Source organism: Manacus vitellinus, unplaced genomic scaffold (assembly GCF_001715985.3).
Source record: "Manacus vitellinus isolate BGI_N305 unplaced genomic scaffold, ASM171598v3 scaffold_94_pilon, whole genome shotgun sequence".
NCBI lineage: Eukaryota > Metazoa > Chordata > Aves > Passeriformes > Pipridae > Manacus > Manacus vitellinus.
Window position 1 is genome coordinate 879,367 of NW_021940890.1, and position 12,869 is coordinate 892,235.

General features: G+C 49.1%; 1 protein-coding gene across 1 annotated transcript in view; it reads left to right on the forward strand.

The window, feature by feature from the left end:
* Positions 1-12,869, forward strand: part of FANCM (FA complementation group M) — a gene marked incomplete at both ends in the record, with an annotated part of 50,089 nt that overhangs the window by 19,127 nt on the left and 18,093 nt on the right. The window contains 9 exons of the mRNA XM_029965280.1: positions 1,222-1,353; positions 2,164-2,296; positions 2,507-2,635; positions 3,086-3,187; positions 3,989-4,173; positions 4,849-5,055; positions 7,919-8,153; positions 10,928-11,085; positions 11,568-11,717. Of these exons, the coding sequence (XP_029821140.1) occupies positions 1,222-1,353; positions 2,164-2,296; positions 2,507-2,635; positions 3,086-3,187; positions 3,989-4,173; positions 4,849-5,055; positions 7,919-8,153; positions 10,928-11,085; positions 11,568-11,717 (1,431 nt within the window). The remainder of the gene's footprint in view (positions 1-1,221; positions 1,354-2,163; positions 2,297-2,506; positions 2,636-3,085; positions 3,188-3,988; positions 4,174-4,848; positions 5,056-7,918; positions 8,154-10,927; positions 11,086-11,567; positions 11,718-12,869) is intronic.

The window sequence follows — 12,869 nt, forward strand, 5'->3', positions numbered from 1 at the left end:
GCTGGAGCTGTGCCAGGGCAGGGTCAGGTTGGATCTCAGGACAAGGTTCTTCCCCCAGAGAGTGGTTGGCACTGCCCAGGCTCCCCAGGGCAGTGGGCACAGCCCCAAGGCTGCCAGAGCTCCAGGAGGGTTTGGACAATGCTCTGAGGGACAAGGGGGATTGTTGGGGTGTCCTGGGCAGGGCCAGGGGTTGGACTGGATGGTCCTTGTGGGTTGCTTCCAGCTCAGGCTATTCCATGATTCTGTGAAGGTCTCTCTGCCCATGGCAGGTGATTGGAACGAAGGAGCTTTAAGGTCCCTTCCAACCCAAACCATTCTGGGACTCTGGTTTGAGTTTCTCCTCACAGGCTCCAGGCGTGCCTGGATCAGTGTTGGAGGCCTGACTTAGGCCTGGTTTTATTGGTTTAGTTGGATGATCTTCAGGGGGCTGAAGGGACTCTAAAGGGATTAGGCATTTGGTACATTATAGCCCTCTTAGTGCAGGGCAACTGTGCTGGTGCTGGAGTGGCTGGAAAACTCGGGAAACACGGTGTGCATGGATGCAGGCACAGGGAACTGCCTTTGGAGAGCCTGTTGTTGTGCCCTGAGATGTTTTTGGGGCCGTTGGCCAAGGGACCAACAGGTTGTAAACAGCGTTTGTGGGGCAAATCTGATTACTGCGATTACGGCCGAGTTAGCGCTCACGCAAAACTAAGTCTGTGCAAAAATCCTGACCACCTAAGGCTGGGAAACAAAGAGGAAAAACAGGATTAGGATGCATTAGTGCAGGTTATTCTGCTTGTCGCACCGATGTGGAAAGCAGGTACATGTGATGGGTGAAAACTAAGTGTGTTTTGGGGTGGATTCCAGAGGAAATGGGCCCTGCTGCTGGTGCTCATTCCTCTGTGCTCACATCTCCCATCCCTCCCACATGCAGTGTCTGACTTCCTGGCCAGCCCTTCACCTAACCTGGCCTTGTGGAAGAGAAACACGAGTGTTCTGTGCCCAAACTGCCCCTGAAGTTGATGTGAACAGCGAGAGAAGGAGCTGCAGCCTGAGCTGCAGGCCTGGCTGTCCCTCCCGTTCCCTTCCCTCTCTGTGCCCTTACAGCTCTCAGGGTGTGTTTCCCTGTCCCAGTTCAGGGTGGACACAGGGTTATCCTGGAGGCAGGAGGTGTCTGTGTGTGCACTGGAGGCACAGATCCTCAGGGAAGCAGGTTCAGGGGCTGTGTTGGGGTTGCAGGTGCTCGAGGCGTTCGCCGGCCGCCTGATCCGAATGGGAGTTTTGGCCAGGAGGGACATTCCCAGCCTGACCAAGTACCAGATCATCCTGGCAAGGGATCAGTATAGGAAAAACCCCTCTCCACAGCATGTGGTAAGTGTCTTTTATTGATTTCATGTCGTTAAAGTAGGGGGTAAATAGTAATTATCCATAGGTACCAAATTTCCTGAGACATTTTAAGTAGATTTCTGGGTTTGATTTCTGGTTTTAGCCCTGGAATAAATTATCATAGAATCATAGCATGGGTTGGGTTGGAAAGGACCTTAAAGATCATCTATGAAATCTGCAAAATATACTTAACTGTTCCATGTTTCTTGATGCCAATATAGAACAGTTAAGGAAAAGATTAAGGACTCCATTTCCAAAGTGAAATTGTTTTGAGGACTTAGATTGTACTTCCTCACAGCAAAGTTCACACTTTCCCCTCAAAGCTACATTCCTGCTCCTATTTTTCTGTAACTTGTCAGGGAGTGGTCAAATTTTGTAATCTTAAAGAACATTGCCTAAAAAACCACTGTGTACCTTAGAAAGAACATTGGGAAATCCCTTTCACAGTAAGCAAGGCAACTTTCCTGCCTTCATTTCATAGCCTGGGTAGATGTGCCAGAAATCCCTTGTTCTGCCACATCCAGATGGGTGGGTGGTTCAGCTGTCAGAGGCTGAGGGGAGATGAGCTAATCCTGGAGGATAATACAGGTATTTTGGAGGTGGAAAAGGATTGTCTCCACTGGGCTGTGTGAAATCTGTTCCCTGAGGGCTGGGATAGACAAACTGCTCACTGGGCATCAGCTGGGGCTTTGGCTCTGCTTCCAGCCCCCAGTCTGGTTCTGGTCAGGAGATGCAGTGTGATTCCTGCTCCTCAGTCACTTCCTGGTTCAGTGATGAGTCTGTTTTGTTCCACAGGGAATCCACCAAGGCATCATCGAAGGGGACTTTGCCCTTTGTATCAGTTTATACCACGGGTATGAGCTGCTGCTGCAGATGGGAGTCCGCTCCTTGTTTATCTACCTTTGGGGAATTATGGATGGAGCCAAAGGTGAAATGTCCTCGGGAACATCCTTCCTTTCATTCCACTCCCTCCTTTTCATTTACCTCCTCTGTATGGCAACTTACAGAATAAGTGGGTTGCAAATGGAATTGGTGCTTTATTCCCTTGATCCCAGCTGGAAATGTATTAGCAGTGTTAAAGACAGAGTACATTTGGGAAAGCACACTGAATCCTGAGGTATTCCAACTCTTCCCAAAGGGTTGACCCGCACGAAGAACGAGCTGGGGCGTAACGAGGACTTCCTGAAGCTCTACCAGCACCTCCGAGACATGTTCTCAGACACAGCCGTGGCTCCAGAGACTGGGGGTGTCTGTAGGAGTGACACAGGTCAGGATTTCTCTCTCAGGGGCACAGCATTCCTGTTTAAAACTTGTGCTGCACTTGACTGCTCCTCTTCAGATTGTCTTCCCAACAGTCCCCTCCCTCTCTCACTCCCTCTCTCTCTTCCCTTGGTGGTTTTAGCTGCTTCCAAACCAGTTTTCTGTGTTTGAAGATTTTCATTTGATTTAAAATGAAGGTTATAATATTACTGTTTGACTAATTGTCTTTTCCAGTGTGACTGTAACAAAAGTAACAGCACTTTCTCAGAAAGCTGGGCTTTACAAATGTGCTTCTGTCATGAGTTTATTAATTGCTGTGGGTTGGTGCAATTAGAATTAGTGTCAGGAATTTGGGTGTCTGACTCAGATAGTTACAGTGGGAGGAAATGAAGTTCACTAAACCTTCATGCTTGTTGCAGGTTTACTGATGTCTTTCACTGCTTTGTTGCCTTTCCAGTGTTGGGAAAGAAAAAGGAATTTATCTACAGCCATCCAAAATTAAGGAAATTGGAGGAAATCGTAATAGAACACTTCAAATCCTGGAAAAAGGGGTGCTCTGGTAAGTACCAACAACTCAAAAAGTACCCCACCAGTTGAACCTGGGGGTGGAAACAAGTAATATCCTGCTGATTTGTCTCCTGATTTGTGCTAATTTGTGTGTTTGTGTATTCTCTGTGTGGACAAGTCCTCTCTAGAAGGACTTTACCATAAAATTTCTGTAAGATAAAGTGTTCTAGGAGTTCTCATTGTTAATTTGATGTAAAATACTCCAACAGCTGAGTAAAACAGAGATAGCAAACTCCCTCCTGGTGTTTCCCTGTCTCCTGCTTGCCCTGCTCACAGGGTTTGTTCTGGACCCTTCCCTCAGGGCTCTGCTGCCGTTGCCTCCTGCAGAGTTAAGACGAGCATATTTAAGGAGCTTGAGGATAAAAGTTGTGATATGCAGCCTGAGGCCAAGAATTTCATGTCCCCAGGTGCCCCATCCACAGGCCTTTTGAACCCTTCCAGGGGTGGTGATTCCAGCCTTCCCTGGGCAGCCTGTTCCAGTGCCTGGCCAGAGGAACAGGGAATCTTGGACTTCATTCCAAGACATTTGCCTTCCAACCTGAGCTTTCCCAAGTAACCTTAGTGATGGTACCTCAGATGTAGGACATTCTTCCCGTGGTTGGTGTCAGTTCCCCAAAATTAGAGCACTGCTTTGATTCCAAAGGGAATTTTTCCCAGAGATGTATCTTGGAGCATTTTCTGCTCGTTCTCCCATGGAGTGAGGTGGGAGCTGTGACTGTGTAACTTGTCTGATGCCCTGTCCTTTTTCATTACTAATTCTGCTAAAATCCTGCTTCTTCTTCTGATCCAACAGATCAGGAGAGGAGTGAGGGCCCCTGTGGGGACACCAGGGTGATGATCTTCTCCTCCTTCCGGGACAGCGTGCAGGAGATCGCGGAGATGCTGTCCCGCCTCAGCCCGGCTGTCCGCGCCATGACATTCGTGGGGCACTCCACAGGGAAGAGCACCAAAGGCTTCACCCAGAAGGAGCAGCTGGAGGTACAGAAAAGAGGAGGCTGTACCAGGAAATACTGATAAAAAAGCATTACTTGTGTGCACAACTCCAGGAGTATACACTGTGTGGAAGCGGCTGAACTTCTGCTGTCATTGACAGAGTCTAGTGCCTGTCAGAGTATCCAAAATTATACTCACTGAACAGAATATGTAAATATAAACTATTTATATATATATATTTATATAGTGTGTATATATACCATATATATATATTTGCATTCTATTTATTTGTGTATTAACAACTCTTGATGCACACGTATTAAAAATCTGGGGGAATATTCAAATGTGTGCTTAGGGAATTATTTTTTCTCATAGGCAGGAAAGATAAGATCTGTCCTTAAATTTTGACCTAGCAAAGTTAAAAAAAAAAAAATAAGACAACCCCAAAGATATTTAATTGCACAGTTGGGAAGATCAGTTTTAGAAGAATGCCATGGCCGGAGTCAGAGTAAGCTGTGCTTTTTTTCCTTCATTTTAGAATTAAACAGTTTAAGTACTGACATTGGTCACATTGGTGGGTGGGATTTGATCAAGAGGCAGTAGTTGGTTTAAAAAGACTAAGTTTTGTCGTTTTAAAGTGTTAAATTAATTTTTCCAGCATAGAAACCCTGCAGGGCCGTTGTGCTGCCCTGGTAACTGGGGTTTGAACTCTCCGTGCAGGTGGTGAGGCGGTTCCGGGAGGGCGGCTACAACACCCTGGTGTCCACGTGCGTGGGGGAGGAGGGCCTGGACATCGGGGAGGTGGATCTCATCGTCTGCTTCGACGCCCAGCGCAGCCCCGTGCGCCTGGTGCAGCGCATGGGCCGGACCGGGCGGCGCCGGCACGGCCGCATCGTCGTCATCCTGGCCCAGGGCCGCGAGGAGAGGGTGAGTGCGGCCTGGGGGGCTGAGCTGGGAGGGACCGACCCCTGGGCCTGCCCAGGGCACCCCAACAATCCCCCCTGTCCCTCAGAACCTTGTCCAAACCCTGCCCTGGCAGCCTTGGGGCCATGCCCACTGCCCTGGGGAGCCTGGGCAGTGCCAACCACCCTCTGGAAAAGAACCTTGTCCTGAGATCCAACCTGACCCTCCCTGTCCCAGCTCCAGCCCTTCCCTGGGTCCTGTCCCTGTCACAGGGAGCAGAGATCAGAGCTGCCCCTCGGGACGAGCTGCAGACCCCTGAGCTCTGCCCTCAGTCTCCTTGTTCAGTTTGTCCTGGGAAACTATGTCAGAGAATCCCAGACTGGTTTAGGTTGGAAGGGACCATAAAGCCCATCCAGTGCCACCCCTGCCATGGGCAGGGACACCTCCCACTAGCCCAGGTTGCTCCAACCTGGCCTTGGTCACTTCCAGGGATCCAGGGGCAGCCACAGCTTCTCTGGGCAACCTGGGCCAGGGCCTCCCCACCCTCCCAGCCAGGAATTCCTTCCCAGTATCCCACCTAAATCTACCCTTTTCTAGCTTAAAGCCATTCCCTGTGTCCTGTCCCTCTGTGCCTTGTCCCCAGTCCCTCTCCAGCTCTCCTGGAGCCCTTTAGGCCCTGCAAGGGGCTCTCAGCTCTCCCTGGAGCCTTCTCTTCTCCAGGTGAACCCCCCCAGCTCTCCCAGCCTGTCATGTCATCAGATGCTGACACTGGGAACACTGGTTCTGACCTGGTGACGACACTGTGAGCTCAGAGCAGTGCTCAGTGGCTGCTCTTGCGTGTGAGGTCTGAGCAGATCAGCTTAGGGGAAATCCACTTTGGCCGAGTTCCTGAACCTCAGCACTCAACTGGAGCATGGTTAATCATCCCTGAGTACAGGCTGTCCCTTGGGAATGCCATGGGGCACTGCAAACCCAGGCTGTGAGCCAGGGAGCCCCCCATCAGCTGTGCCACCTGCACCCCACAGCCCTGCAGAGCCTGGGCTCATCCAAGGGGTGGGAAAGGGCAGGATTTGGGCAGGCCAGGCCAGGCAGCCCCTGCTGCCACCTCTCTGGTGAGAGAGGATGCAGACTCCTAAGTGCAAGGTCTGTGTAAGCCAATTGTAAACCCAACACTTCTGTGTCTTGGTGTTATTTCGTGTATTCCAGTCGATGTTGTTGCTCTGGTTTGTGTTTGTAGGTGGCAGGGATTTAATTCTAGATGAGACTGCAGAGGATCCTGCCTGAGGGGGAAAAAAACAACTTTGAAGGGATGAGGGTTAAAAATGATAGACCTGAATGGTGTTTGTGAATAGATGTTTTCTCATGCTACTTATGCAGGCTGGATAGTACTGAGAGCTCTGCTCTGTAATGGGATATAGAATAGTCCCTTAAATTCCTTGGAGCTTCACTTAAGTAGCTGGATTACTGTGTTCTCCAGATTTTCTCAGAAATCTCTGCAGCAGAACCTTCCCCAGGTAGAACAGTAATTGTAGATAATGTTTTTATTTTGAGATCAGGAAATAAATTTAATTGCTGAACAATATTGCTTTGGTTTATTTGTTGTTTTTGCTGGGGGGTGTTTTTTGGGGTAGTTGTTGGATTTTTTAAGATTGATCCTCATTCCATTTCTGTTAATGTGGACATTCTTTCCCATCACATAACTTACAGCTGAATAATGAATGGTCATGTTATGGCCCCTCATAATTTGTGGGAATTGTTGGAGATTTAGGGGGGGGTGTTTGTTTCTTTGTGTTTCTTTGGGTTGTTTGTTTGTTTGTTTGTTTGTTTGGGTTTGGGTTTTTTTTGCTTGGTTTAGTTTGTTGGTTTTTGTTATCAAACCACTTGAATTCCATTACCCAGCTTTTGAAGAGCAGGGTGTTTGTGGAGGCCTGGCAGTGTGAGGCTGGCAGGGATCCCTGTGTTTATTCCTCAGCCCCCACGTGTTTCCCGGGTCAGCTGTCACATCACATGTGTCCTGGGCCCTGAACTGGGATGGAATGGGCTTGGATTGGGGTTTCCTGGTGTCCTGGGACAGCAGCTCAGCCTGGCTGGACTCAGAGCTGCTGGGATGGGGTGCAGGGCTCGGAGCTGCCCCTGGGAGCAGGGAAGGGGAACAGCAGCACGGTGACAATGCTCTGAAGGAATTTGCAAGCACAATTTTTTTACCATAAAAAGACCTTTTCTTTCTAGGATTGTCCCAGGATTTCCTGAGCTGCCCTAGGATGAAAAGGCTGTTTGTTGGAGTGCCCGAGGGGCCGTTCATCAGAGCTGGCTGTTGGTCTCCTCTGGTGTGTTCAGAGGGCCTGGTTTGGGTTGTCTCCTCTGGTCCTGCCCCCAGAGATCTCTGCCAGGTTGTAGCTGCCACACTGTCCCACTCAGGGCATTGGTCCCCAGCAGCCTGTCCCAGGGACCCAGAGGAGAGCACAGGACTGTCTCAGAGTCGCTGCTTTCTTCCCTTGTGTTCTCCAACCTCATCTTGGTTTCTCTGTTGCACAATAAAGTGGGGTGTAATTAAAGGACTCAGATCGTGTATGACATCAACAAAACATCTCCTGCCTTTCTCCTGCTTGGCCTCCTTTCTCAGTTTCTGATGTAATCTCATTTCCATCACCCCTATATGAATGGCACATTGGAACCTCCCCCAGCCCAGGGCTGTGCTCCTTTTTCTCCCCAGTGCTGTGCCTGCTCCTGCTCTGGCTAAAAACCCCAAACCAAAAATCACCTCGACGAGAGAACAGAAAATAACAAGAAACCCCACTGACAGTCAGGTGCTCTTTGAGTTTTGATCAAGTCCAGTGACAAAACAAGCAGTCAACATATAATTTCTCTCTTTATCTTCTCCTTCCAGACTTACAACCAGAGCCAGTGTAACAAAAGGAGCATCCACAAAGCCATTTCAGGGAACAAAACCCTGCGTTTCTACCAGCGCAGCCCACGGATGGTTCCAGAGGGCATCAACCCCCGGGTGCATAAAATGTTTATCACTGCTGAGAAATACGAGCCAAGCAACTCCAGAGGGCTCTGCAAGGAGAGAAGATGCAGTTCCCTGCAGCACAAATCTGCTCCCTTTTCCTGTGTCACTGGTAAGAGGATTATGGTGCTGCTCTAAGCGCCGCGTAAGCTGCCGTGGGGTGTTTGTGTCACAGCACATCCCACCCGCCTCTCACAGGGCTCTGGGCTCTGCAGGGCCACTCCTGGCACCTGGGACACTGTGCTGCCACTGCTGCCTGGTCCTCAGCCTTTCCTTGGACATCCCACAGCTCTGGCCTGAAACATCCCCACCTTGAGTCAGGCATTTGGTTCACTGACTCCATGGAATCTCTGACTGCAGGTCAGGAACTCCAGCTGTGAACAGAAGAGGCAAATGTTAATCAAAGAATTCCAGAATAATTTGGGTTGGGCAGGGACACCTTCCACCAGCCCAGGTTGCTCCAAGCCCCATCCACCCTGGCCTTGGACACTTCCAGGGATCCAGGGGCAGCCATGGCCTCTCTGGGTGTTATGGCTTCATAAATGACAATAACACAACAGTGCTTGAAATCAGGAGGATTGCAAAGGGAGGAAAAGAAGAAATCAAGGGCAGGGTGTTCATGAATTGTGAACACCCTTGGAGGAAAATTAATCTGAAAGGAGGAATGGCTCTTCAGCTGGTGCAGTTACATGGCACTGAAACACCCAGGAAAGTGAACACAGTTATAAGACAGGAGAAAAGACCTACTTTTTTATAAATACTTGGCAGTTGTTGTGCTTTCTGTAGTGCTTGTTAGTGCTTTCTGTAAAGACCAACAGTAACTCCTTAAAGCCTTGGGAAACTTCATATTCCAGTACCTGATTAAATGGACACAACTGCGAGGAAATAAGCAGAGCACAACATGGAATGAAAATAATAATTTCAGAGTGTTTGTAGTTGTGTTTTAGAAAAGAGCAGTGAGGGCATACAGATGGTGATGCTGAGCATGTTCCTGCCCAGGGAGCAGCACGGCAGGGCTGGGGCTGCCACGTTCCTGTTGTGGCACATGGGGTGGGGGGTGAGAGGCACCAAAGGTGAGTTGATTTGACAAAGGTGACCAGGATTGAGGTTCCAAAGGTGGAAAGGCTCCCTGGAAAGGGCTGTCAGGCCTTGGCAGGGGCTGCCCAGGGAGGTTTGGAGTGCCCAGCCCTGGAGGTGTCCCAGGAAGGCCTGGCCGTGGCACTCAGTGCTCTGGGCTGGGGGACAAGGTGGGCATTGGGCACAGGGGGATCCATGGGCTGGGAGGGCTTTGCCAGCCTCAGGGATTCTGTGACACTGTGATTCTGAGGACTGACAAATTCCCTGCTGGCTACAGGCTAAATCCACCTCCTTGTGCCCCTCTGGGCTGGTTCTTGCTCTGCTCCCCGTTCAGGGAGAATGAAAATGTTTTGGTTTTGGGGAAGAACCAGGACAATAACAGGGATGATTGAATGATATGTTTGTGTTTGGTAGGACATTGCATCCATAACATAAAATGTTCTGGAAGATAATGAGCATGTGCTGCTTCACATGAGGGGCAGAGGCTTTACCAGGGACTAAATGCCACAGAACTTGGTAATTCCCAGCTATGTACCCAAACAACCTTATCAGTTTCAGTCAGAATGGGAATGTTCTTCTTGTGTCTGTGTCCCTTTCTTTCTTTCCAGAAAAATGCTTAGGACTGTTCTTGACAGCCAAAATCCTAACTCTGCTCAGAAGCAGGAAGCCCAGAGCTTTGGGAAGCATCTGTTCCCGAATTTTGCCAACCCTTGGAGGCCTTCTTGGTAGTGTTGCAGCATGTGTTATCTGGGCTGATGGTATCACAGGCTCATCTTGTCTTTGACACACAGAGCTGGAGCTGTAACACAGGGAGCTGAAGTCATCTGTTGTTCCCAGTGTTTCGTGGGATGTGTCTGGATGGCAACAGTTCACCAGGAACAGGCTCCCCAGGGCAGTGGGCACAGCCCCAAGGCTGCCAGAGCTCCAGGAGGGTTTGGACAACACTTTGAGGGACAGGGGGGATTGTTGGGGTGTCCTGAGCAGGGCCAGGGGTTGGACTGGATGGTCCCTGTGGTCCTTTCCAGCTCAGGGCATTCCATGATTCTCTATGCTTCTCTGAAAAGTGTTCCTAATTTGCTTTTTCTTCAGGTCTCTCTCTTTTCTCCTCCTCTCCCAGGTCCTTGAACTGGGTGTTATCTTAAAGGAGTGTAACATCTCCTACACTGGAGTAAAAAATACTTCACAGCAGTGTTGATCTTCTGGGATTTTTAGTGATGGCCTTTAAAAAACTTTGGTGTTTGTTCATTTTTCCAGCTTTTTCTGAGCAGGACTCTGGACTCCCTGGGATCTGGGTTTGAGTCTCATCCTGTGCAGACACAGACTCTGGCAACTGTAACTTGAGAGGATTGAGAGACACAGGCTGATTCCTCTTATCTGGAATTAATTCCCAGCAGAGCCTGGGCTGCACATTCATCCCAAATCCTGTCTGCAGAGACACTGGCAAATTAACTTCATTATTCCTCTCCAAGCTTCACACAGGTGCCCTGACACAGCCCCGTGCTCAACACTGGTTCTGTGGAGGTTCCTTTGCCATCCCCACCCACGGCTGTTTTGGGGGATGTGGCATTATTGTGGGCAGTGATTTCTATCTGTCTGTCTCCCTGTGTCCTTGGGTGATTCTTTCCCAGACAGCTTTGTCCATATAACACATGGACACTGTTGGACTGTCCCTGATGTCCCACCCTGTGCTCCTGGTTTTGCTCGTGGCACAGGGAAGGTGTTTGTTCTGTTCACTGGTATCCTTCTATTCTCTGCATCCCTTTTCCCAAAGCAGGTAACATTTTCCTGCTCTTGTTTTTTCCCCCATAGGCCAGAAGCAAACTTTCTCTCATGAGAACTGGTCCTTGTCACCTGAGGAATATGAAACATGGGACAGACTCTACAGGATTAAGGAGAGTGATGGAATAAAGGAACCAGTATTGCCTCGAACTCAGTTTGAAACCTTAGAAAACCTGGAAGAAATACCAGTGAGTTTGACTTTAATGTAGTATTTCCTTTGCACGAGGCCTAAAGGATACTGTAAATAACAGAGGTAACTCTGAGTTTGAAGAGGGTCTGTATTAAAAATGCCATTTTGAGATTTACATGTAGGTTTTGAGGTTGAGGATTTAGCAGTGAGATGTTTGAAATGGGTCATTGAGGTTGAGTCTGTAAATTAAAAATATCCTAAGTCTCTGCAGGATGCTGTGTTCATAGAATCCCAGGATGGTTTGGGTGGGAAGGGACCTTGAAGCCCATCTCACCCAGCCCCTGCCATGGGCAGGGACACCTCCCACTAGCCCAGGTTGCTTGTGGAGTTTTAACTTTAGACCAGACTTACACCTTTGTGATGATGTTTAAATACTTCTCTGCATTTCAAGTGCTGACAGAGCACTTGACATGGATAGCACATGAGTTCTGCTGGACAGTGCCTTGATCCCAGTCTCTTCCCACCTTCCTTCCCCCACAGCAGCAGGAGGGGGTGGCTCAGGAGCTGTCCCTGTGCGAGTGGAGCCTCTGGCAGAGCCAGCCCTTCCCCACGGCCCTGGTGGGGCACTCAGAGCCCTGTCACCACTTCATCAGTGCCATGGAAATGATGGAGCACATGAGGCAGGAGCAGGTAAGGCTGGCTGGGAACCTGCACAATCGGAGGAGTTAAAAAATAATGAAAATTTAGGAAAAAAAGGAAATTGCGGAATGAATTCTGTGTGTTTGATCTCGTTCCAAAGTGTCCCCCCCTGGTATTCTGTGATTCCTAATCTTTGCCACAGAAGTGGTTTCAAAACAGTTGGTGTTTCCCTACAGAAGAGAAAACACCCCCAACCCTTAAATCAATCTTTTTTTTTTTTATGGATCCAAGTATCAGTTTATTACAGAATAACATTACATACTAGAACTATATATGCCAGGGGGCCAGGCCACCAAGAGGGATATCAGAGCTATTCCAGAGTGTAATAAGGATTGGAAGTAACTCTGTATCATGTAGGTGCATCAAAATCATCCCACAAAAGTGATGCAGGAATGTGTTCATGTTCTAAGGGGATTGTTTTGAGGATTTTTGGGTTGTTTTCTGTGAAAGCTATAACTAAAAACCTAATTGCTCCTGATAATTAAAGGATAAGGGGAGAGCAGCCAAACAAACATGGATGACAGCCATTTGGGAGATGGGAGTTCTGTTTGCTGACTGGTATGGATAGCAAATATCCTTTGGGATGAAAGGCAAGGAAAAGGGTGTGGAGGTGGGTGGACACTTCAGTTGTTCCCACACTGTTTTCTCCTCCACTTGAGCTTTTCTCTGTTCCCCAGATATTGCCTTTTAGTGTGTGGAAGTTTTTTAGGTCATCAGCATGTGTTGCTAAGCTGCCAGAGTTTCCTGAATAACAGGACTAATCGAGGAAGAGAATGGAGACATTGTAGTTGTACTCCTTGCTAGGAGAGAACATGAAAGGGAGGCTGTAAATAGACTTTCTGAGCTCAGATAAGCTGCTTCTTCACACAACAGTGACATTCCTGACTTCTCTGAGAGTTCTTGTTCCAGCTGGGGTCAAGGATGTGCTGCAGAGAGAGAGGGCTCAGGGAGAGGTCAGGGACAGAGAGGAGAAGGGAGTCAGGAGGCAAAGAGATGGTTCAGAAATTAGAAGGTCCCCCCTGAGCCTCCTTTTCTCCAGGCTGAGCCCCCCCAGCTCCCTCAGCCACTCCTGGTGCTCCACAGTGAGAGTTCCAGGCATTATCTGGATTGACTCCCAGCCAGCTTTGGCTGAGCTGTCCTGAG